This window comes from Vicugna pacos, chromosome 5, assembly GCF_048564905.1.
Source record: "Vicugna pacos chromosome 5, VicPac4, whole genome shotgun sequence".
In the NCBI taxonomy this organism is placed as follows: domain Eukaryota; kingdom Metazoa; phylum Chordata; class Mammalia; order Artiodactyla; family Camelidae; genus Vicugna; species Vicugna pacos.
The window spans coordinates 71089881-71117363 of record NC_132991.1 but is presented as its reverse complement, the minus strand read 5'-3'; the positions used below and the strand labels follow the sequence as shown (position 1 = coordinate 71117363).

Below are 27483 nucleotides of genomic sequence, written 5' to 3'. Positions count from 1 at the left end.
AGCTCTGAGTGTAAAAATCAACTAATAATCCACATTCTAAACTTTTCTGTGTAACCTCCATGAAAGCAAGATTTTTTTTCCTAGTTCTTCATCCCAGGACCTAGAACGGTTACTGACACACAGTAGGCATTTAATACTACTGAATTAATTAATTTGAAGATGAGAATTGCTAAGGAATATGCCTTATTTGCATATCAGGAATCATTTTGGCTTCATAAGCAAGAACTGTATATTTGAATTATTCAACCAGCTATAGGCCCTCTTTTTAGTTTTGGGAGTTGGCTTCAATTAACAATTCTGTGAGGCTTGTCTTTTGTTTTTAATGAATTCTGTCTCAGGTACTTAAAAAAAAAATCTCTATATATTTCATCATGGAAATGAAATATGACTAATTTATCATTATTGAATTGAATATATATAATCATTATCAAATAAATAAAATCATTATGTATTTAGTAAGCACCAAATCCAAAAAAGTCCTGCCTTTTAGAGCTTCAGTCAAAAAATAAGAGAGCAAGCATTAAATAAGAATTGACTCCTACCCCAACTCTAAACTCCCAGTGATGAGGTCTGTCACAGAAGAGCCCTGTGCTTAATGACCCTGATTCTGGAGGGGGAAAACAAGGCTTCAGATCCCAGCTCCTCCACCCACCAGCCCTGTGCACCTGGGAAGATTCCTTCCTCCTCTTTATTTGCCTCAGTTTCCTCATCTATGAAAGGGGAAACATGTAACTTCAAAGAGCTGTTACGAGAATTAAATGAGTCAGTACATGTAAATCTCTTAGAATAGTTTCTGGCAGATAGTAATTATTCAATTAATACTACCTAGCACTATTAAAACTCTTATACATCAACTATACTTCAATTTTTTAAAACTCTAAGAAAGCCCTTGGTTTATACATCACAGAGGCTCACTAATGACTTTTTTTTAATCTTAAACTGAAAAAAAAACAGAAATGCATCTGTATCATGTACAAGATTTCATATTTACGGATAAACTTAGGGACAAAGTGAACTGCTTATCAAAGTTGGGTAATAAGGTAGAAATAACAACTTCCCACTCATTCAGAGAATTCATGGAAGAGGCAGAATTTCATGCTTATACATTTTTTTCCGATTAGAAAAAGAAGAAAATTCCACATAATCCCACCACCCATGCTGTTGGCATTTTAATATATTTCTTTTGTCTTTTTTCAGTGCATATGTGTAGATTCTTAGATAATTGAGACTGTATTTGGCACTGTGCTTGATTCACATAACACCGTATTATTAAATGCATTTTGTGTCACTTTTTAAAAATATCATCTTAAATGACTGCATAAATTTAATTATTCTAATACAAATAAGAAAAAGTGGTGACTAATACACCTCGTTTTGAACCCATAATTTCTACATACTCATGACCCCCAAAATAACCAGCCAGAAATGACTTTTGGCTTATTTATTGTTCAGCATGTTTGTTTTTAAATAAAATTTTCTGGTCAAAAATAAATTTTAATATAAATTAAAAAAAATTTTTTTTTGGTGGGAGAGGTAATTAGGTTTATTTATTTATTCTTAGAGGAAGTACTGGGGATTGAACCCAGGACCTCATGCATGCTAAGCATGTACTCTACCATTTGAGCTATACCCTCCCCCCATAGAATAAATTTTTTATAGGAAGCTGAAAAGAGACAGGATGTCCACCTCCAAATTAAGTCCAATGTACACAGGGAGGAATCACATTGCCGTCACTGCCACCTCCCAAAGTCCACCCCAACCTTGGCCAGTACAACCAGCTACCCAATCAGTGGGATAAAGAGCTCTCAACAACGTGGAGGGGCCAATGGCTATTACCAAAAGTCTTCTAGGGCAAAACTGAAAGGATGAAAAAGAAGGAAGAAAGATGAATAAATGAGTGTAAAGGTGGGGTGGGGACTGTTACTGCACAGCAGTTCCCTAGGTTAACACTCCTCTTCCAAAAAGACTAGAAGACTTGTGATCCAGAGAGACTGACTCATAGTTCAACACATACAGTAAAACATGCTTGTTGTTCATTAGACTTAGGCTAACTATTCTGGGAAAAGCAAAGAGCCTGTAATCTTTAGGCTTTTTGCATATGCAAAACAGCAGGTCAGATGAATCCTGCATCTCATATCTGAGAGAATCACAGAGAGTTAATGGTATGTGTTCTGGGAAATGGAGGGTTTGGGTCAGTTAAAAGCATAATGCTTGTGATTTATGACATTATCTTATACACTTTATCCTCTCTTGGTTCCCAATATCTGGCTTCAAATAAAGGAGGTTACTGTAAAATGTCAGGGGTAGGGGTAGAGGGGGATTGGAAATCCCTAAATTCCAATTTAGTGGAATTTCTATCATCTTTTATAAGCAAATATTCTTTCTTAATGAAATCTCTTCAGCTCACCTGGAAGGAATGCCCTCTCAGAAAAAGAAATTGACTATCCTATGCTCACGAGAGCACGGGTATGGTGCCTTGTCACTGGAATGTGAGTATCACTCCAAAATAACGCCATTGCTCATGTATTTTCTCTTCTAAAGGCAATCTGAACGCTATTCCAATTCAATTATTGAAGCTCTTTTCTGGTCATGTCAAAATGAAAAATCACATTTCAAGAGCCTCGATTTTCAAAATAGGCTCAAGAAACCAGCTATCCTTGCAGTTTAGTTTGGCCCAACTTTTCCAACACAGGAAGAAAAGATTCCAAAACACTCAGTTTCTCTGTTGCAAATACATTTGCTAGGAGGTCACCCAATGATTTCGCCATTTGGGGGAATTATCTAAACAAACAAACAAAACCAAAACTAAAAAGAAAACTAAACACCTAAAACCTCAGGCCTCGAATATGCAGTCACACTGTGTTCTGCTTCCTTTTCTAGCTTTCTCCCGCTCTGCTGTCTGTCCAACACGTGAATGACCTGTCTTATCATGCGTTCTGTTTGGTCTATAATAAACATGCAGCTAACTGCACAGGTGTGATGATCCAAATGACAACAAAGATCTAATACATTCATTTCAAAATAAACAATTCTAAGTTTTCCACTTACCCAAAACAGGTCTGCAATCTAATTTAAAACAAAACAAACAAACAGATTTTTTCCTCCCTCTATGAAATTACAGTACAGGATCTAGTGATAAAACCTTTGTTTATCTACAAAATAAAGTATATCTGTGATCTAGAGCACCTTCAGAATGTCGATTCAACTTTTTAAAAGTGTAATGCTTAGTCATTTTTAACCACAGTCTTCGAAAACCTAGGGGAAGAAAATATCGCTTTCAACTTTTCTCCTGTCCAATCCACCACCGTAGACTACATTTCTTGCTAGTGGATCTCACCTTGGTGAGAACTCTCAGTCCACACAACTGAATGGAACAGTGTGGCTCCCTCGGGCACATTTCCTGAGAGCCCCTTCCCTGAGCATGTGCCAAGAATCAAATCTTGGCCACTTAGTGCTCTGGGCTCCACATGTGAGCTCACGGCGCGTTGAGCAGCCATGCTAACTGAGATGGATAGCCCTGTCAAACAGGAAGCTGGCACACCAGGATGCAAGCAGTGGGATACAATGACCTTTACATTCAGAGAAAAATATCCCTAAAATGGCATGAAAAGTTTATGGAGGGGAATGGGGAGGAATTCTTTTATTTCATTTAGGCACATAGCATGAAATAAAAGCAATGGTGCCCAGTATGCAATTTGCTAGAGACCAAATCTTGAATCCCTCGCACAGAAGGAAAGTGGTCGGAGAAAGGAAATGAATCATCCTTTATCATGCTGCTTTGAAAGCAGCGGACTCTACGCGATTTAGCTGTATGTATTACTGCACCCGGCAGGCCCGGCACTCTGATTCAGACTGCACTACAGCTCATAATAATCCATGGCTCTGGGTAAATATTCTTGACCCGCTGGTTCCAGATGGGTTGCTATCTTGGTAGAGCTAAGATATAATTTAAATACTTAATTAAAACATCTTTTAAAAAGTAATAATCCGCTTATAAGATCAGAATTAAGAGCTTGGGAATTTAATACCCATGTTCTTCATCAGCATATTTGTAACTTTGTATAAACTGCTTAATCTCTCATAGTCTCCTTATCTGAATATATAGAGGCTCTGACTGATAGTTCTTAGTAAGTATATGAAGAGGACTTCATTAAAAAAAAGTAGCAAAAATCCATGGCACATACACAAATGTTAAGCAAGGAGACTAATATAGGAAATTAACATATGGCACAAGACCTGGAAGCCACGTCTTTCTGTCCTTTAGTTATAACCATTATCATAAAATATACAATCCAATCATTTCAGCTAAAAAACAAAAGTAATCATTCCATTGGGTCAAAGATCTATTTTTCCATTCTTCGAGGTTTGAGGGTATTTTTGTTATTTGTTTTTCAGTTCTTTGGCGTGAAAGGACAATGAGCTGTGCTTCAGAACGAAGCAACACAAGCTCACAGTGGGTTCCCCAGAGCCGTACCACACAGACTGAAATAATGATGCAACGTTAATGTTCAGTTAAACAGGTAAAATGAACTGATCACAAAGACACTGAGCATTTTTTTTAATGAATGGACTACATCAAAACTACAGAGCAGTTTTCAAAGATACAAAAGTACAGTATGTTAAGAGGTCTACATTTTTTTCTATTTGACTAAAAGCTGATCATAAAGTGCAGAAGCTACAGGGCAAAAGCAATAAATAATTTAGAAAACTGAAAGCTTATGAATCATGCACTCAAGTTTGGGTAAGTTAGGAGTCAAATGTCTCAGCACTCTGAGAACACTGATTTGGGGACTTAAATAACAGTTATCAATGCAAAAAAACCTGTGATGATTACTTTGAAATGTAAGTTGATTTTGGTGGCTTTAGAGGTGCTGGTCAAATGCTTCCCAAAGCAACCAGAAAACAAGACTCTCCACGAAACATTCTGCTGCTCACTGTTTGGAAAAGATGCTAAATCTGACCATTCTCCTCCAATCCTTGTTTGGAGAAGTATTTTGGGGAACACATTCTTCCTCAAGTCATGACACACTCACGAGGCACAGGGAGGAGAGGGGGGACGCATGAATACCTTGTGCTTGCGCCGCGGAGCTGTGGGAGTACCCCAGGGCCAGAAGCGCGGTCTCCACCAGCTGGCTGAAAAGCACGTCTTTTCGAACCAGGACAAACTCAGCGTGTTCTTCCCTGTTGTCATATTCAAGAGAACCGTCCAACTGCTCCACCACACAAAAGACAGGAATCATCAAACCTGGAGGGACAAAATTCAAGAGCGAAACACAAACATTATAAAGCAAATCTCAGTCACCATGATGAGAAGGGAAGAGACAGTTATAAAAGTCATTCATCTGTGATCGACAGTGGTTTAGATAAAACAAGCCTCTTAGTCGGATGGGCCTAATGGGAAAGCTGTGGATTTTTTTTCCCCTCCATGATTACTATCAGACTGCAGCAGAATTGCCCCAAGCAGTGGCAGAAGCCCTCAGATTCCAGTCATCAGAAAGTTAGGGCACCAATCAGGGGTGCCCTAACTGAGAGACCTCAAGTTCAAAGCCAGCACAGAGGTGAGATCAAAGAGACCTTCTAGACCCTTGTATCCTTGTGTCCATGGTTTTATCATTACCTGTTAATCAGGACTACTATTTTCAGATCAGATCTGCTTTTGTCTAGAAATGTTGTAAGACACATAGTAGGAAGGCCTATTTGATTATTATGTGACTATGTACAAGAAAATCAGTAGGAATTTAAAAGGAGCACCTCTTATACCTTTCATTGTTCTAAATCCTGGTAAATAGGTCATCAATTAACCTGGAAATGCCCTGCTCATGAAAGTCTTAACTTATGTTTATGTCAAAATACACATACAAATACAAAACTTCGTCTTTTAAAAATTTATTACTTTATGCATTAACAGCAGTTACCACTGGAAAGGAGTAGCTCTACTTATGTTTTCAAAGAAAAGAAGTAAACTGCCCCAAAGAACAAAGCAAATTAGTTGAGTTGAGAATCTGCTGAAATCTGTTGTCACTGAAATATTTCTCTGCTTTGTTTCAAAGTGTGAAAAGCTAAAAAATGTTTAATTTGCCGAAGATTTTTTATAAACTAACTGTTTTTCATTTTTTAAAAAAAGTCATACAGACATTTAAATCTAAACATAGCCACAGCAAAAGAAGATCAAAGTTTTACCAACATACAAGTAATAAACATGGACTCTGTCCTACGTAATTCACACAAATAAGTATGTTATGGAATAAGGATCTGCTCTGGGTCTTCTCTTTGTGCAAGAAAAATCAAAAGTTATAAAGGATGAGTGGGCTGGTGGAGAGATGGAGGAGGTGGAAGATGAGCTGGTCGCGATGATGACACTTCACAGTGTAACATGACATATGGGAGTATGGCCTCTGACACACACGCTGCACAGAGGTTTTCTACAAGCCCCTCCCTGTTGCCCAGACCCTAGAAGCCTCCTGACTCACTCTGATCTGGAAAGCAGAGGGTGGGAGCAGACATCCTACAAACTACCAGGTCACAGATTTAGATTTTTGTTCTAAAAGATAATACAATGGTGCAACTGGTTCCCATGTGCTAATTATTATTATTAAAGATAATAAGTATTGGGTGTAATTATTAAATATAATCATTATTAACAATAATAATACTCATTAAGAATTGTTATCATTAAAGATCATGATAATTATTATTAAGTCTGCACAACAGACTAACAAGTCACACTGTGCCATACCCGGGACAACTATTAACTCAAGGTTTACGCTTAAGAGCAACAAAGCAGCATTACTGTCCATCACACACACTATCCATAGTAGAGATTTATGAAACATAGGAAATGCGGGTGGAACAGACTGGTTTAGACAAAGAGAATTGAGCCTGGCCACATGGTACCATACAAAATACTTTTTTAAAAAAAATTATGACCAGCACTGGCATATCAAATCCTGATTTATTTATGTCCAGTTTACTGCCAAATGCATGTGAGATATGCAATGAAAAATATAAACTAGATTTCCTCCAAATTATCTCTGTAGTCATTCATTTCTCCATCTTTTATTCCCTGAACACCTACTGTGTGCCTGGTATTCCCCATGGTTCCAGTGATACAGATGAAAACAAGTCTGAAGTTGCTCCTGCCCTCAATACAGTTGACAAGTGTTGTAAAGCCTTCTTCAGCGAGCATAATGGCATTTATAAGACTCATTCACAAGAGTCCTGACCAGCGGGGAGTAGACCCCGTTTAGACCTTTTAACTCTTACATACTGGCGTGTGAGCTCTGTCCGAGGAAGCAGGTTGATGTCTGTTTTTAATGATTTCAGCGTACGCACGCACAGGGCCAGGTAGTCAGTGGTGCCATAAGCTCCTTCGCCACTAATACCTGTGTGTACATAAGTTTCAATGCTGAAAACCCATGTGCAGTTCCTAATGTCAACATCTGAGTGTCACACATCTGGGAATCACAGATAAGACCTTTAAATGTATCCAGTTGCTCCACAGGCTATCATGTATTCATTACTTAGGAGCCATAAATCTTCCTCAAGTCTATGATTAACTGAGAAAACTTAAGACCCCTGTTAATTTTTTTTAAAAAAACAATATTAAAAGTTCAATGAGTTAAAGATGAAACACATTATTAAAGCACAAGGGTCTGTATCATGTAGGAATTTATGTTTTGAAAAATGCCAATGGCTGAAATATTTCCTAAACATTTTAGTTCAGTGATTAAAGGAAGCAATTGTTAGCTGATATAACAGCAATTACTCCTCATAATCAAAAAGCAAGCACCCATCCCTCATAGGCATCGCCTACTTTCAAAAAAAAAAAGGGGAAAAAAGGACTTGATGTCATTTATAAAATAAAACAGTAATAAATCAGAAGTGTGTGATAATAAAATTTGTTCTGAAAGAACATATATGTGAGATACCAAAGACTGTCATAAATAGATTACATTTACCAACCAGAAAAATGTACCTTTTCAATAGAATTTGATCAATCTAAACAATTATGAAATTTTTACAATGAAATGCAATTTTTACAAAAGAAGGGGAAGGCAGGAAAAATAGATGCAGTTACTAATGACAATGACAAGAGAAATGAAAACTAGTAAAATTGAGGTCAAGTCTAGGGAAGAAGAAAATTAAGGCACAGAGTTTAAAGCCTTTAAACACAGCAAAACCCTGGGAAAGAAAACTACAAAATGGTAAATAGAGGTATACCTCAAAGATATTTACCCTTTTGGTCCCCACATTCTCTCCAAGCAAAAGAGGAAAAAAAAAAAAATGAAAAAAGTGAAAATGGATGGAAGGATAGGGAAAGTGTTTGAAAAGCACTCAAAAAGTAAATTAAGAATTGGAAGAATTAAAAGATAAGTTCCAATAAATGAATAGCAAGATAAAACTAAAATGCATTCACAACAAAATCTGGAAATGATAAAGGAGAAAAAAGAAAGACACTCTCGTTTTAGCCCTATATCTAGATCTCATGGTAGTATTTTTCTTTTATTGTCACACAGACCCATCTCCAGATGATCAAGTAGAGAACTTTGAACCTTTTGATTATAAGCCTCACTAAGCCTTTTACAATTGCAGGAGGTAAGCAAGTGGTTTAATCTAGAGGACAGGCACACAGCTCCAGCCATTTGCTAAAAATTAAGAGCTGTTCTGATAATTGGGATAAATGGTAAATTCTATTGTCAGAGAGGCAAAAGAAGCAATAGGACTCTCTCTACTAGAAAAGTGCATTTTCCCTCTTGTCATTAGTTGCGATGCTCAAATTGTCATTTTCATTATGACATTATTTCTGAGTAAGTGTGCATAATTATAAAGAGTTAACCTGATCTTCACCACCACAGCCATGCAGACAGGCATGTGTAGGGAGATGGTTAAATGTGGTGGTGACTAGCTCTCCGTCAGGAGGCAGGCAACTCTTAGACGGAATCCTGGCACTGTCATTACTAACGTGTGGGAGTGACCTTGGACAATTAATTTGACCTCTCTGAGGCTCAAATTCCTCCTAGCTAAAATGTAAATAATAACATCTGCATCCTAGAGTGGTCGTGAGGATTAAACAATGTAATAGTTCAATTGTCTGACAGCCCTCAAACAATGAAACCCATTTGTTTTGGTTTTCTTTTTTTTTTCTTCCAAAATCGGTATTAATACCATTTTACACAGGGGAAAAAAAAGAGAGACCAATAATTTTTTTCCAGGTCCATAATCAATGCTCATGATACTTACTAGGAAGCACTACTTCAGAATAAAAATTATACTAATAATCATTGAATGGTCTACTTACTTAAGATGCAAATAATAAAGGTTTAAAATGTTCAGCGTACCCCACAGGAAAAGGGTGAAAGTTAAAAGCACCACATTTTATATTCTATAATTGCCTGTCCAGGAGGGGAAGGATAGCTCAATGGTAGAGCACGTGCTTGGCATGCATGAGGTCCTGGGTTCAATCCCCAGTGTCTCTGTTAAGGGAAAATGACAAAAATTTTTTTTTAATTTTAAAAAATAAAAATAAATAAAAATAAAATTGCCTGTCCAACACAGTAGCCACTAGCTACATATGGTGACCGAGCACTTGAATGCTGACTAGTCCTGAACTGAGATGTGCTGTGAATATGGCACACACACTCAATTTCAACAATACCAAAAAACAGTAAGTAAAAATAAATACAACATGAAAAAAAAATTAACTGCATGTAGACATAATATTTTGGATACAACTGATTTAAACAAAATGTATTATTAAAATCAATTTTATCTATTTCTTTACTTTTTTAAACACAGCTATAAGAAAATTTTAAATTATACACGTGACTCTTACTACGCTTCTATCAGACAAAGCAGCTCTAAGCAATCTGCCAAAGACCAACATACACACAGGTTCTTCTGGCCCAGGAGAGAGACACCACAAACTGATAACCAGGACAATAGCACGATTGTCCTGAGCATTTCCCAGATGCCCCTCACTTATCTTTCCTCTGTGTTCCAGATCTTGGGAGACCTGAGGACAGACGTACTCTTGGTTAAACTCTAATATTTAACATAGTATCTTCTCTGCATCATGGAGCAAATGGTAGGCTATTGTTTTATTCCTAACTATATTAATCTGACTTCTTTAATAAAAGAAAGGCTTTTTTCCCTTTCCCTTCATTTTAAAGAACAACTACGGTGCTCAGGAGATGCCAAAGCAGTGGCAGGAATGTGACCCAAGGAACAAGGACTCTTTAATGCAGTGGATGTCTAACTGTCAAAGATGAAGGAGGGTCCAGAGGCAGGGGTCTAGATGACAGGGTTCTACCATCTGCTGTCAAAGCTCGGACACAACACAACCCTCTCATTTGCACAGCCCCTCCTAACTCAGCACGTGCTCTAACTTACACGGGTACCTTTGTTTTCTCCCCACAATGACCCTGTGGGAGGGTTATTTTTCTCATTTAGTAAATGAGGAAACTGAAACTATAGGAAAATAAGTAAGATGTTCAAGGAAACCAAGAGAGGCAACAGACAGCAGGTCAAGGTAGCCAACTTGAAATCCCAAGCATGCAGCTTTCTTAGGGGAGGAAAACAACACTCCAAAACCCACATGCACAGAATGCTTAAAGACGTGGTCTTTTAGTAAAGAACCCTTCACTTGCTATACCCAACGGGCGTCCTGCGTTGCATGTCAGCAAATTCACCTTGGGACGGCCTACCACATGTCAGGCACTGTGCTGGGCACAGAGGAGGAATCACACACAGGTCGTGCCCTCCAGTCACTCAGACAAAGAAAAGCTTGATAACGGGTCCTTCCCTGGAGTGGGTGAGCCTGGCTCCAACCTCCTCTCCAGCCCCTTTGCCTCCAGGATCCACCCTCATTCCTGGTCCTGCCCCCTGAATGACAGGAGCCAGTCTGAGATGATAGGAGGCCAGCCTTTCCCCTCCCCTCTTTCAAAGCCTCTGTTTCCAGAAGAAGCAACTACGGGCCCACTCCCATCCCTGAGGCTGGCTGTAGATCTGGTTCTATTACCTGGGAAGGTCCCTGGGCTAATAGAAGATTGCAAAGGCTTGAGGGCAGAGCCTCTCATATCTGTTTTTTGTATAAAACTGAACCTGGAATAAAGCAACCACCACAATCAATAAATTACAGAACCCCGGAAACACTGAAACTAACTCTACCGTGGAAACTGAATGAATACACTGTCTTCCAGAGGACTGGGAGAGAAAGAAGTCAGGGGTGGCAATTCTCTTACTGAAAATTTAGTAGTAAAACAAAACCATGTACTTGCTCTACAAGCTCATATTCTCTCCTTATCTATCTGTGTTCATCTCTCACACATGCACAAGCACACATTCACACACACACCCTAAGTCAGAGACAAGAGTAGAAGGAACTCGACGATCCTAACCTCTTGATGCTTCCTCCCATCCTAAAACAATAAAAGCAAGCTTGTGTGCCAAGAATTGCAACCAGAAACAGAAAGAAAAGATGGGGTGCCCCCCACCTCCTTCTTGGGGTCCCAGGCAAAATTGCAAAATGGATCAATCGTGTCTTTCCTACTTTCCTCTCTTCCGCCCCTGCAGGCCACTCCCAGGCACCAACCTCAGGAGCACTGGTAGCCTCAGGCTGCACATTCCACTCCAGCCTCCCGGGCCCCCAGGGGCTGAGCTCAAAAATTCCAAAGAGATTCATAGATAAAAAGATGCTACACTTTGCTGTTGGAATGGTTTGGTAGTCCCTTAATCTCCTTAGCTATATTCCCATTGTAAAAGAAGTACACTGCATCTCACATTAACTTCTAATGGAAAGAATTTCAGGTACTGCGATTAAAAAAAAAAATTAAAAGAATAAAAAAGGTTTTCACCAGTCTTGGGGCAGAGGGAGAGCAAAAACATTTGGGGATTCGGGGGGCAAGGGAGCTGCCCACAGGTGGTTCAGGGGTTCTCCAGGCTCCCCTAAACTGCTCTACTTTCTTAAGTTCTTTTCTGTCCTTTGTGAACTACAGATTCTCAAAAAGATTAATCCGTTTGTTTTGTTTTTTGTTGTTGTTGTTGGTTTTGTTTTTAACTCTCTTTCTGAAGTGGCAGCAGAAGCTGAGACAGAGGTGGGACAGCTGAAAAGTCCTGGGTCATTCACAGGTGGAGAAACAGTCAACCCTACAATTATGGGAAAGGCAAAATGCACTTCATAATTACTGTAAGGACAAACTAAGTCACATATGCAGACATCGGATTTCATGTTCATCCATGACCCAGCTGTTGAGAACTCGGAAGGAGACCTCCAGGTGAAGTTTCAACAATATAGCTCCTTGATGCCTCTTCCTCTCTAGGGAGGTGTTGGGGGGGGTAAGATTATCAAGAAATGTTTTATTTTCAGAATTCTAAAACCAGACACTACTTTGCAGCCCCTGGGGCAGATCTTAACTTTGGAAGATAAGACAAATATGGGCCAGGGGTAGAGATGGCCGAGCAAAACTCTGGTCCCCTCTCACTTATCACCTCAAAGGCTCAAACTGGGTTTAAAAGTGGTAGGAAAGGGAGACGGGTTCTGGTCCTCCAGACCTCTAATTCCAGGCCTGTCCCCAAACTGAGAGGTCACAATTCAACCTGAAGTTGGATCTGAAGGCTGAAGGATAAACTCCAGGTCTCTCAATATTCTTCAATTACAGAAATGCAGTGGCAGGATCCAGGCGGCCCGGCAGCTTGCAAAACAGGATTTCACAGGCACACAGGAGGCACAGTGTGGCTACTTATCTAAACAAAAAAGCCAGAACTACACCTGGGAATTCAGCCATAGCAAGCCTGACCCAAGGAACTAAATTCCCAGATGTCAGGAATGTCTAGTTAGAGTGAACGAGAGGCTGGTCTTTTCCTTCTCCAACAGGGACGGGACTTAGGTAAGTTTTCACTCTCCCACTCCCTTTCTATTCCCCAGGCTGACCTAGAGCAGGCCCCAAACTAATGTTCGTTTATTTTAATAAAATGCTCTTTACACCTAAACATTAATAACCACCATTAATTGGCAGTGTCAGTTCTGGAAGTCCTGTGACTCCCCCGCTGCCTAACTTGTCCGCATCACTTTGGCCCTACGGTATGGCATTCAGCGTCGGCAGACAAGGAAAGCTTTCGAGGAAAGGATCCACAGAAGTGGATTCAGGCCCACACTCCATGTTCTCTGAGGGAAGTGCACCAGACCACTGGGCCTGCACGATCACTGTTGGCAGAAATTGTTGGTTTATCTCCACGAAGGCATCACAGTCGATGTGCTCTGTGACTATACACACCCTGGAACCCTGGGCGTCTTATCTGCAGTCCTACCCACGTCCTGCACTAAAGGACTGCAGCATCTTTTCCAAATTTAGCAACTGCAGGGAGACAAAATGTTTACTGATCCCAGAATCAAAAAAAAAAATTTTTTAAAGGAAAAAGAAAAGAATGTGCAAGTTTGTGCATCACAGAAGAGTTCAAACATATGTCACATTGTGTAAGTAACCCCCAGCTCAGAACTGAATTCTTGAGGTTCTTTTCACAGTAGGTTAGAAATGCACATGTTGGTAAGCCTTGAGACTCAATGGCATGCTAAAATGACTACACCCTAATTCGTTAACATCAGGATTTCTGTCCTCCATTAGGTAAAACTTTATTCTAGGTTTCTGGGAGGATACTTTTTAAAGTAGTATTTAAGTAGAGATGTATTTGCCATTCCCTTCATTCTCATTATCCTCTCTGGAAAAGTGATTTGCAACTCAGAGCCCCTTGGAGTCAAAAAAGGAGTCAATGAAAATTATCTTTATACTAACATTTGCTTCGTCATCTCAGGTTTTGAGCTCTGCCTAAATGTTATTTTACCTAATTTAACAATTAAAATAAAAACCCTTGATTAATTTCTCCAGTGTAGTGTTAAGGAAAGGTTAACTGTACTGAGGTTCTCTAGCAAGGAATTAATAAAGGAATCAACCACTCGGCTCTCAATAAGACAAGACTACCCAGATTTCTAGTGGGAATATTTCACAGCACAAGCATGTTTTCTTTGGGGAGTTTAACTCACCAAAATTATTAAAAATTGAGATCAAACACTGGTGCAAAGCCCCAAAGGAAATCATACTAGAGTGGAGAGATTTTTATCAAATAAAAACCTGAAAAGGTAAAGTTTTTATAGTGAAAAATAAAAGGCTTCTCCCTCACAAGAGGAAATCCTACTGTCTATGTTTAGGGTTCAAACAGCAAAACACATGGATATATAATAGATGTGTAAAAATTATCACTGTGAAATGAATGCAGACTCCACAAAGCCACGCTTAAGCAGACATGCAGCCATTATTTCCTTTCCGACTACCAAAAGCCACTCTCATTCTTGTACCCAACAAATGCCTCCACGGAGATGTAATAGCCAGGTTCTTGAAATGGCTAACACTGGGAGGAGAAAAAGAAAAGAACAGGAGGAAAGAGCAAGAAAGTCAAAATCATACCGTGCATTCTGCAGTTCCCTGAGGGGACACTGAGATCTCTGGATTGCAATACATAGGATACTATTATTGTGACCGAGATGAAGTTAATAAAACCCAGCACACAGACTGGGGAAACTCGGGTCCCCACTGATAGACTACTTCCCAGACAAGACATTTTAAGCATATGTGTACCTGTGTAATGTGTAGCAATTACTTAAATAAGAAAAACAGAACAGAGAAAACTACTATATTATTTTTCACATTATGATTCTAAGACACCCTCTTTATAATTTATATTATTTCCAAAAGATAATATTAAATTTGATATTAAAAAAATCTAAGAGATCATTTCAGCCATGACCTGCAAATCTACTGAAACTCTTATTCACATTCTTAATATTATCCAAAGGATACCATCCAACCAAAGGAGGAATGTTATTCCACTTCTGTCTTTAAGAAGTATCACTACAGCCCAAAGTGATTTGTTTCTCGAGAAAAAAAAAAAAAGTGATACATCTTTATCCTAAAGAAAATATGTTTGTACCTTCCTTACAGCACAAAAACCCTGCAAGAGCACCACATCTTTTTAAATTTGGGATAATCCCAGATATGAAATATCTCACCTCAGAAAGATTTCATTCTCCCTAGATTCTTAAGTTCTTTAACTCTAGAATAATTTCTGAGCCACAAAATGAAGCATATTAGTGTAGTTTCTCCCCGTCCCTCAAGAGGCCACAGCTTCAAAATTGTTCTAATCTCACAAGCTCAACACAAGATAACAGAAAGACAAGTCAAAGCCCGAATTAAAGGAGAAAGGGGCTCCTTTTGGGGTTAACCCAGAGGTGTAGTTTTCGGCTTGTGGATGAACTCCAGTGTGGCCAAGGAGGACGTACTTGCCTGCCACGCTGACAGCGGCTGTTTTATCTAAACGCCATCGCTGCCCGGATCTAGATGGAGATGATAAAAGAAACTATACCTAACAGTTTCCAGGAATATAAGTTCACTTCTTTATTTTGCTAACAGAAGTAGGATCGACAAGCAGATATGTTTTCAGAGAGCAAGTCTGTGTTTATTATATAGCTGAAAGGCTGGCTGTGAGAAAGACGACTTCACTGAGTCATATCAGAGGAAGAAAAGAGCTGCCTCTCAGAAGCTTTCCTTGGTTAAAAAACTGTCTCCCTCAAACTGGCTTTCAAGCTATACATCAATCTTCAATATAATTATGTTTGACAGAATATAAGCTCTCGGCAGTTAACTTGTTTACAATAAATGCTTAGTTTGGGTACATGGACTTCATTTCAGTCTTATAAATATCAAACGCAAACCTACAACAGTCCCATTATGGGGCTGAGAATTATTTTGCTATAAATCTTTTTATTGGGGGGCTGAGGGAATTACTTTGCAGCTTGTTTTCCACTAACCACTTGGAACAGTGTGAAAAGAGGTGCATTTATACCCTGGCCCAGTGCTAATTGGAATTCTATACATTTCCATGGGAGACCGTGCGGTATCAATCCTGAAACAGGAAGGTCAGTCCCCAGACAGCTTTGCCATGGTGGCAAAAAAATAGTTCTTACTAAAGTAACGGCATTTTCCTCCAGTTCTTTCTCTCCTCCAAGTCTCTTGGGAACTAACGACCATTTGTGACAGCGCTGGCTAGCTTTCCATGGTAAGCTCCAGTTTGGGGGTGGTTTATAAGTTAGCTATAAAAATGTACTGAAGGCTCAAACTTACTATATGAATGGGCCTGTAAACGGAATGAGTTTTGCTGAACATTACCTGGAGATTCATTTGAGAAGGGGAAAAATCAGGATCGCCTTGTTTACCCTTGTAAAATGCCTTACTTGGGTCCTAAATGTGTAATAACTTCCCTTTCAGTGAACAACTTGCTCCTCTCGTACTCTCTCCATAATGAAGGGTTTTGGTCCTTTAATACCGTATTGCCCAAATATACAGGACAAAATCTTATCTGCACGGAGCCTGGGAAGCTGAGAGCCGGCAAAGCCTCAGGAGGACCCTGGCTTAGCCCCATCTCCTCCACGAGCAGTCTCTCTGGGCATGCATTCTCCCTAGCGTTCTGAATACCTTCTGGTTTTCAGGTCTTGACAACTGATCATCACAGGGCTTCCTCACTTGTTTCTTAATTTCACAGCTGCCTTGTAACCAGATTCCAATAATAGCTCAACTTTTAACATAGCATTAATATACAGAAAAGATCATTTTAAGAATTCCAGCTTAAGTGCATTTTCCAAAATAACTAATACAGGAAATTTAGTCCCTTTATTAATTTTAATAGTGAGATTTGTACTTCTTTCCTTCTAGTCAATGTTAAAATTTCAGGTGACATAAAAGAAAGAATTTTTTAAGTCTCTCAGTTTCTAATAAAGGAGACAAGTAACTGATTTATATGTTTCAAGGGCCCTCAAGTATGATTTTATTTTTTAAAAAGTTGCCACATGACTTTAGTATGAGAGAGAGAAAGGAAAAAAATATTTTCATTGCATTATCAGCCTCATGGATCTTTTTTTTATCAATATCAGAAGCACTAGTTTGCAATGTGAACTAATGGAAAATTGTTAAATTCACCTAAAATAATCACTTCTTTTTTTTAATTAAATAACCCCTTTTAAAACCTTGACCATTTAACTGCTATTTACTTAGGGGAGGGGAGACATGGAGAAGGTGACTGTATGAAAAAAAATAAGTTTTTTTTTTTTTATTGTACAACAAAAATTCCCTCCGAGGCAAAAAGATATTATGCCAAGTTCCACCCAGAATTAATGTTTAGGTTTAAATTATAAAGCCCAGAAAAAACGGAACCACTAACAGACCCTTAAAGCTTGTGGCATTCATCAATGATGTTAGGTTATGTAAATGTTAAAACTGAAAAACCCTTTGCTGACAAAAGTATTTTAATGAAGGCACCATTAACTAGACTCTCTAAACTGAACTTTTTAAAAAAGCCTTTGAGCTGTATGACATAAATTCCACTCTGAAAGGGATGCTGCATGGGACAGTTCTGGGATTATGAGACCTCCGCCAGGAAGGGTTTACTACCTCTCCTGCTCTTTTCATTCTGCCACTCTCAGAAAGGTTTTTAAATACTGAACCCAAGAAAACTCTTAGCTACCGATCAAAGAAACATTCTCTAACTCTGTCAACTGAGTCCACCCTTGGACTCCAGCTGCTCTAACAGCCAACATTACTTGCGGTCTGAGTATCCCCACAATGAGCAGGGGTTAACTCCACTGTCTGGGCTAACTGTACTGTCATCACCCAAGTTTCCAGGGGCACACAATTCTATGAATAGAGTAAGAAATACAGCCTAGAGTGAAAGAACACTAGCCACTGATTTCAGCTGCTGCCAGCCGGCTCGCTCCAAGTTGCTGAAAGCTCTGCCCTGGGGACTGAGGGCTGGAGTCTCTGCAGTGTGGAGGATTATCGATTCATTGGTTCCAGTGATCACAGATGGAGGCCAGAGCCTATGGTCTCAGCTGTCATTCTATGTCACCTAAGTGAACATCAGGTGATGTGTCCATGTGGAACCTCAGGGTCCCCCATACCCCACGTGTGCTGAGAAAAAATAAGGGTGCTCATTATTCACCCTCAACTCTCTCCCTCCCCTTCAGCCAGAAGAGGAAGAACACCAGGCCCAGGGGCCAGACCTAACCCTTGCTGCGTAGGGTTTTGTAACAAGAGGAACATTCATTACTTTTGACTTCCATTTACACAGGTGAAAAAAAGAGAGAGAGTGAGAGAGAAGGTAGAATATAAGAAAATGTGATTTCCCTTCTTAAACCGTATACACGAAGACAAATCACTGAGCACTTTTAGTATCTCCTGAGCAACCACTTCCCAGGGGCTCCTCTTTGAACTTCCCAGGGAGGAGCAAGAACCAAATGGTCTCTCCCCAAAACAGATTTTAGCTAATAAACATGACAAAGTAAGTGAAAAGCACTTCAGTCATTCTGCATCTTCTCCAAGACTAAAAATTTGTACATTGTGTGACAGGTCCACCTCATTTTTCTTAATGATGTTTTTATTATTCTTTCACTCAATTAAAGCAGAAATGGATATTGCATCTTCTGACTGTATAATTGTTATTGTAATCTGTTTTCGATCACTGCTTGGGAAATGGGTCCAAAACAACATAAACTCTCCACTGCCTCAGAAAGCAAGTCATTTTCTTTTACTACGACACTTAAACAGACATTTATCATGCTGTTCTGTTAGCATCTTTGGGTTATGACTAAAGAAAGTTCTTATTCTGTTAACCAAAAAAATAATGTTTTGAAAACACTGCTATTTGAAGAGCTTTGATAAGAGTGCATTTTACTAATAAGCTATCAATTTTTCCTTTTCTTATAAGTATATATAAATAATTGCAATAAATGCAGTAGAAACATACAATTTAAATACAGGGAACAATCAGGAAATTTAAAAGTCGATCTTATTCAGTTATAAAAGAACGGATGCATTGGCTTTCTAGACAAATTGAAAAAAAACAGTGAAAATATTTTTTAAAAGAATGAAAAGATATCTGTGTTTAATGTATGAAATTTAAATTGTTACTACGAAAAAAATGTAAATCGTCCCTGTCGGATCTTATTCTTTGGAAAACATTTGCTCTAACTAGAGTCTCTTATTAATTTTGTTCATATCGGTGCAAGTCTTTAACAAAACAAAGAAAGTCACTGAGCTGCTGTACACATTCAGTAACTATGTCACCATCAGCAGGCACTGAATAGTTACTCTGGTGTGAAATGCACCCCTTTTCATAAATGGTAGCTTGCAGTGTTTCCCCTCAACTTTTTGATCTTTTTTGTTATATTATGCTGCAGTTTAATAGTCCACTGAGCTAAGATAAAACTCCATTCCAAAGATAAGGCAACTAGTTAAGGTTAGAGCCAAATCTGCTTCGCACACTAGCAAATAGTAATAATACTGGGAGCAATTAAAATTGAAATATACATCCCCCAGAGAGTTTTACTATCCTAATGCATCGTAAACACAAATAAAGAATATTCTTACTATAATAATTTGCTCATAACTTTATTGCAAGTTTCAAATTCTTAAAATTTCTATTAATGCTTTTTTCTTCATTTTAAGTGTTTGTCAAACTAGTAACTATAATATTAATTGGTTTATTTTTTAAAATGTTAAAGGTATATATACACAGCACTTAAAAATGGGAAAAATATACACCATAAGCCCAACTGCCGTAATACTATATATCTAAGGCACATTTACTCCGTGATAGGTCATTTATACCTAGTTAATAAAAAATCTGGAATAAGTAAAACTTTGCAAATGAGAAGCAAAAGACATAAGTTGTAGAAGACAATTTCTGATGCAGTCTTTCACTGCCTCTTGATTATACTGGTTTTACCACAATTTTTAAATCACTTGCTATTAAACAGCAAACAATTCTGTTAATTGAAAACAAAAAAATTATATGTATAGATAAGAGTTCCATGAATTTGAAAACTCCACCATAGAACATTTTTACATAAACATTATGTAGCATGAAGTGCTTGTGGGGGTTGTTTCATGTAAAAGAAGAAAATAAATGTTTGGTTGGTCACTGACTTCAGAAATACAGAAAATAACACACTGTAAGGGCCCCGTCTGTACTTTTTTTTTCAAATCTGTAAGTCCGAAACTGGCTTTTGCTTTAACTCATTCCTCAATTCCACTTAGGACCGTCTATTTTGACTTTGAAATATCTATTACGTTATCCGAAAGTAATAGGATGATGAATCCTTTGTATATAAAAATCCATTTTTAACACACAGACATTTCCAAACCACTACTGCACTTTAAAAGAAAAGGAATTCTGTCTCTCCACACTGGCACCCTAAATTAATGCTGGAGAGCAGTGGTGATTGGAAGTGAGCGAGGCCCAATACAAAGTCAGTAGAAGGAAATCACTCTTTTTAAAATTGCTACAAAGAAAAGAATAGAAACAAAAAGGCAAACTCTCTCAATTTTTGAGCTAAGCATAAAGGTCTCCTACTTGAAACCATTTTATGTTCTTTCCCTTTCTTTCTTTCTTCCTTTCTTCTTTCTCTTCTTTCTTTTTTTCCAAAAAATAATGAGTTAAAACGTATGGGTTAGTTCCAACATTTCACTGCTGTTCTTATTCTTGGGGAGTTAGTGGGGAGGGGGAACTTGCTGCCAAAGCTTCTTAAAAGAGTTTGGGCTGCTAATTTTCCGTTCACAAAATCTAAATTCCCCTTATGCATCTCACACAACTCATGAAATAATATGAAACAGTATTATATCACTGCAAATTGAGACATTTTTATCAAAATAAAGAGTGATGATGCCAACATTTCATTTGTCATTTCCCACTTGTCACTTTTCACTGACAAACTGTTACACATACAACTTTTGTCAAAAGCTCCATCCTTAAATATGTTCCAAAATGCCATTGTATCTCAGCATTCATGTAAGGAAGATAGTAAAAACTACTGTGTTGCCACACATTAGTTATACAGGTTTAAAAAAAAAAGCCTACTTATTAGATAAAAAGAGTATCAATAACTTTTTATTTACTTACATGCTACACAAGATAAAGTTTGGCTTTCTAAAATAAAACTGTGCATATTTTATGTACCTAATGGGAAATTATTAATTATAAAAAAATTTTTTAATGATGAGAAATTAGATCATTTTTATTTCAACAGAAAGCTAAAAATTCTAAAAAGATCAAAGAAAACAACACAATTTGAAATTTGTCCAACCCTATCAATTTGTCTTTTTTTATATACCATATAAACTATCTCTACATTGAATCTTTTAAAAAAAAAATAAGAGTTTTAAATTATCAAAGTAGAACCAACAAACTTGACTGCTTATCAGATATACCTTGCTAGATATACCAAATAATTACTGTGTCTTGCCTGGAATAAAATTGATTCCCATATTTTTAAAATAACCCATTCATAATCTTACATATCTAACAAATGATGATTAGTCTGTTTCCCTCCCAACAGAGATAGATGGGCAAAATACATACACATATTCACAAAAGGAGAGAAGAATTAACACAGTATATCGAAGATGTACAGGCAGATACTGTTAGTCACAACCCACTGGGAAAGATATTTCCTGCAGGGGTTAAAAAACAGATGCCTTAAGGGACATCCATGTAGTTCCAATACACACACATACACACATTTCACTGCAGATGATCTTGAATATATAATGGTCAGTGGGTTTCTGCTGATGGAATATAAGGCTTCCAAAATTACTCAAAACATCAAATTATGCTCAGGACTTTGAGGGGTGGATACCCTATGTTCTGTTTAATGTGTATGTTCCATTGCATATATTTTTTTTTAACCAAGTATATCTTTATTTTAATAACAGGCCAAGGACTAAAAACACTTTAGAGAGGGCTATTTTTCTACCTCAGCAAAACTACAGAGGACATGCTAGATTGTTGGATGACCCTAAAGCCTAAGTTCATTCTATTTAAAAGATCTTAAACCCTTAAAAAAAAAAAGTGGAGTGGAAGAGGGAAATACAGTCTTTTCTCTTTTAAAGAAATAATGAATCTTCCATACAAGCATAATGGTGTTCATCCTCGGCTAAAATGAATTTAATGAGTTTTCTTCATTTTGCCCAAGTTGACAATATATTTCATATTTCTAAACATTTTATACATTTCAATAGGTCAACACCTATACTCTTTCCAATCTGCACTTCTTTCAAAAAGTAAAACGTCTCTCGACAACTGCTAATACGGTGACAATACCAGACCTGAACAGCATTTCTTTTACTCTTAATCTAAAAGAAATGTTCTACTTGCAGACAATTAAACTAACTGTTGTTGTAGACAATGTTCTGCTCTAACTGAGGCCCTGAACAATTATGATCACATTTGCTTCCCTATTTGAGTACATCAGCGTGTATTGCATGATTTTTTTACCCCTTGCAGTAAGACAGTTACGTTCTTGAAAGGGCTGCCTGGTGGCCAGAAGACTAGGTCTACTTTAGGTCAACTCGTTATAATAAAACTTCAACAGACAATTCTTCAACAAAATTAAGTTGTTATTTTAAAGGCTAATTCTTCTTCCAAAAAGAGCAAATTTTTTTCAAAAAAAAAAAGCAAGACATCCCCAGTGTTTAAACATTTTCCCCTGAACTCTTGAACATTTACGACCAAAAAGAAAAAAAATGAAAATTCATAGGAAAATGAAAAATATCAAAAAGATTTCTGATGTTTAATGCTTCCTATCAGCAAATACACCATCTGGTATACTCAAGCGCTGTTCATTCAGTTTAAATAAAGCTGTCTAAAAGTTCTTCTTTAAGCCAAACATTAAAAAATGAAAATGCTTATGTTAACAATGAATGAAGCAGAGTAATTTATTGCTATTAGAACACAACTGGCCAGCGCCTTTCAGCAGTCCAGGAGAAAAGCAGGATGCCTTGCTTCTTCTGGAAACTTAACTGGCATCACTTTCATTTTATGCTGTAGGTTGCGTGGCTGAGGCATTACATACAGCAGAACATTTTAGGTACTTATGCTAATGGTGATAAAAGGATCATCTGATTCTTATTTTCATCATCCTTAATAATCTTTTCTTCTAAATCTTCAAATAGATCTGTAAGTTTTAATCAACAATTTCACAAATATAAATTTCCCCACCATTAATCATCCTTTTTCAAAATCCTTATGGAGTGAATTACTAGCTGAGAGGGGATGCCAATTCTAGTAAGTGAATGTTACCCAGCAGGGATATAAAGCTGTCAACACCATGGTGCTCTTGCTTGCTCTAAACTCTCTCCCAGCCTTCATATGTTTTTTAAAGAGATATTAGCCTTTTTTTTTCCTGACGACCTTCTATAAAAGCTGACTGTCATACACATCTGAGCACTTACATTTTATTACATACATGCTTTAAAACACACTGCTTAGATAAGAGCAAAATATCCTAGAAAGTGTTAGAAATACAAAGCAAAACTGATCTACTTTCTAATAATCGTCTAAAGCTAACCACATTGTAAACAACACACTAACTTTTAAGTCCCCTATTAAAAACACAACCCTGAAGACTGTGATAGTGTTTCTACCAACCTCAACTAGTTAAATCCAGACACGAAAAATAATATATTTTTTAATGAAAAAAAAAAAACTTTCTCTCCCCAAAAAAGCAGAACGGCAGCAACAGAATTACTACTGCAACCAATGCATTTAGAAACATTTATTCACCTACTTATCAAAAGCAGTAAGATAAATTGCCACTTTATTGGGCAACCAATTAACTTAATGATTCCCCCTATTTTAGGGGGAAAGCACTTAAAGAGAATCACTACAGAGTGACAAATACATCCTCCCAAATTTTGAGCTCTGTTTTTAAAATATATATTGTAATAGCCATCTTTACAACATTGACAATACTGTGATATATCTGAAAATGGTAATAAATGATGCAGAGCTATAAATATTTTTGTAGCTATCTATGCTTATCATATTGCTTCATAAAGAAAATTTAAACAAAAGGAGGCAGGGCAATAGAAATATAATCTATTTTATATTTACTCTATGTTACAAAAAAAATTCTTTCAATTATAAAAGAACCACTAAATAGAAATATATTTTAAATTTAGAATGTGTATTTTTAAAAGGCTTTCCTTTCTCCAATCTATACACATGATTAAAAGAAAAAAAAATTATTAACATCTCAACATACATTTGGAAACTATATAAACTTAAACCCACAAAATAATCATTAACATTCAATATGAAAATTTGTACTAGCAAAATTTTATGTTCTTAGTTGTTTTATTTTAAAGCTTTCTAAATTAAAATCTTTCCAAACAATCTATTACATCCTATAGAGTAAAACCTTTCTTTAAAAAAAATCTTTAAAAGTCCACCATATGTAAACTATTTTAACCACTTTATTACTAACCATTATAAAGGGTACTTATTGAGACAAAATAATGTCATCTTTATTTCCAGTTTGGGAAGCAGCTAATAAGACCTTTGATATTACTAAATTAAGTCAAAGCTCAGAAAAAATGACTAAACCAGCTTGTTGAAACAAATTTATTATTCCTTACCAAGACTTAATAATATTTGTCTATATCAAATTTACAGTAAGTGGTCAAGTGTTAATTATATTCTCAGAAAATATGAAAAGCAACTGTTTTACACTGAAAGTGTCCCTTGTCAAGAAAATTAGGCAGTTTCTTTCATAATTCTATACAGTATAGGGGAAAAAAAACCTTGTTTTAGGAAAGTACAATTGCTAACTATTACATCCTAAAACATTTAGGGACTTCTTTCAATTTAGTGAGTTTTATGAGGTCCTCAGAAAGAAACCAAAATTTCAGTCCCCCCAGGTTTTGTTCTTAATGCATAAGGCCACTTTGAGAACACGTCCTCTCCAAGGATTTCCAAAAGTTTTTCAATCCAATATTACCAGCACTTATCATATCATCTCAAATTTAGTTCCACCTTATTCACCACGTATTTTTCTTTCTTATATGTATATACCAAAAAATGATATGAAAAGTCCAAGGTTATTGTTTTAGTCTTGAGACAAGATACTAATAAACATCATTTCTAAAAAGTGGGTCACAGAACTACCAAGTTCTTTTGCTTTATTAAAAGTATATCTTCAAGTCCCTAAAATGGAAGATATATAAGCCACAGTCTACAGCCAAATAATTTTGTTAAAGCTTTAAAATACCGCGAGAATGAATGCTTCTCAAGGGAGATGATTAATATAAGGGACTGAGGCAAACCATCCTCTGTGTCTATCACGAAGAAATAGTAATAGCAAAGTAAGTAAAAATAAAAACCTATTCTTTTGTAAAGTGTCCGCTGTCTATTTATAAAATGCCTTTACAAGGGAGTGGATATTTCGAGTTAAGACTTTACTTTAAAATACATTCTATGGCTATTTAGAACCTGGAATTGGAGCTGATCACTAACTTTTGCCAGGGTTTTGTTTCATCTCAGGCAAGCTAATATAAGAATTAAATTAAATAGTCTGTTAGTGAAAATATTAGGGAAAAAAACCTTTAGAAGTCACAAAAAATGAAACTAGTAATTTATCTCAAGCACACAAAAAACTACATGCCATGTAGAACTGTGCATTTTTTATGTCAAAACAACTAAGCAAATTGCATATAAACCTCAAAAATATTTTAATAAGGTTTACATTTCTTGCATATCTTTATTTTATAAAATTACTTTTCCTAGCCACTTTAAAAGAAGGTGATTTTTTAAGTAGTAAAAACTACAAGAGATTTTCTTTAAGTAATATTAAATTCCTGGAAAGGGAATCAGCATGTAGCCAATAAGACCACTACACTACTTTTACCTGTAGTGCTATAATCCAAAACAAAGCTACGAATGCATATGACTTTGAGCTTTATTTTTTTTTAAAGGTAGCATTAAAGCCTCTAAGGCCCTGACAGATTCGTGGTGATTCTTAATTTCCCACTTGAAATGTGGCTGGAAATATTCCCAGTTGTTAATCATTTGTCTCGAAGCACTGTCCCAACTACAAAGTAACACCAACACTCTTGCTCCAGTACTAGGCTGAGCATTAAACATCAGTCCACAAAAGCGAACGCACCTAAACTTCATCCCTACAACAGATACTCTGAGGCAAGGCAAAATAGTTAAATCACTGAAAAGCTCTCTAGGAAAATCTAGAAACAGTTAGCTGGCTGTGACATAAACCTGCCAACACCTCAGCACACAGTGGCAAAGTGCCCAAAAAATGCCACCCTCCGGGTAAACCGCTTTCTTGTTTTAACTCGGGATGAAGCTACCAGTTGCAGATGAGAGGCGACGGGGGCATTATTTGGCAACCTGGAATTCACTTCCTGTAATCCTACACCGCAACAGCGACTAATCAACCTGAACCCTGACACCCGGCCTTTATCACCCGGCCGCGGGCTGCGCGCGCCTCCCTGCTCCGGGCTGTTACCTCCCACGGCCTTGGCCACGGCGCCGTTGGGCCTCCCGCGGGCTCCCATGGGGCTGCCGTTCTGCTCCAGCCGGGCCACCTTCACCGGGGGAGGCCCCTTGACGTCGGGGCTGCCGCTCCGCCGGTCGGGGCTGTCCCGCAGACACGGGCTCTCGCTCCGCCGCTCCATGCTGCTCCGACTCGGAGACAAAGTTCCCACCGGCAGGTCGCAATAAAACGCGCAGGGACCTAGGGAGGGGGCGGGGGGGAGGGAAGGGGGAGGGAAAAAAAGAGGGAAAACCGCTCACACACGTGATAGACGTTCAGGCCAGTGGCAGAGCGCTACACCACTGCCACACAAACTTCCTCCCACGCTGCCCGAGGGGCCCGAACCGCGAAGCGGTCCCAACCTTACACTGGGCGGCTCAAAGGAAGCCCAGAACTTGGGGTGTTGAGACTCTGCCCATTCGCTGCTCCCCAAGAGTTAGCCCTCGGTGACGACGTCCGGCCTCTCGCCCGGGGCGCCCAGAAGCAGTCCATTCATTGGGACAGGGTTGGCATAAACCATTCTCGGGTACAACGGCCTTGCTGTCTAGGGGTCAGGGTTGCGGCAGAGAGAACTTTATAAGAAGACATCTCATCCATTCGAGATGGGATGTACACAACTCGGTAAGAAATCGAATTAACCACGTGATAAATGCGCTGTGAATCGCGGGGCAGCAGGCAAAGGCCTGGCAAGAAGACCCCTTGAATCCCCGCTTTTTACCTTTACCAAGCACACACAGGGACACACAAACACTTTGCACAAAATCAACCCTAATTCCACATTAAATAGCATCCAGAAACACTTGGAAGTATTCATCAGAATAACCTCCAGAATAACCTTCCACAAGGGCGGGGGCTACAAGCGTTATTATTTTGGAACGTTCTTTTCTTCATCCAATCTTAAGTGATTTTTTTAAAAGCACATCATCACAAAACACAAAAGCAAAAGCATTTAAAATTATTAGGTGCAGGAGAAGCCTTCGTCAACCCCAATTTTAAAATCTCTCCAAAAGTTTTCCTCTGGGTCGTTTGGCGGACAGCGCGCACTTCACGGAACCCGCAGA

General features: G+C 38.0%; 1 protein-coding gene across 4 annotated transcripts in view; it reads right to left on the bottom strand.

The window, feature by feature from the left end:
- The window catches only part of SATB2 (SATB homeobox 2), a 178576-nt gene that overhangs the window by 147380 nt on the left and 3713 nt on the right, over positions 1 to 27483 (bottom strand). For 2 of the 4 annotated variants that reach the window (XM_072961523.1, XM_031678076.2), the window contains 2 exons: positions 26396 to 26623; positions 5069 to 5245 (listed from right to left, as the gene is read on the bottom strand). In XM_072961523.1, coding sequence (XP_072817624.1) covers positions 5069 to 5245; positions 26396 to 26564 — 346 coding nt within the window. In that variant the 5' untranslated portion in view covers positions 26565 to 26623. Of the gene's footprint in view, positions 1 to 5068; positions 5246 to 26395; positions 26624 to 26784; positions 26967 to 27483 lie in introns of all 4 variants that reach the window. The other 2 variants (XM_072961525.1, XM_015239999.3) reach the window with 2 other exon arrangements.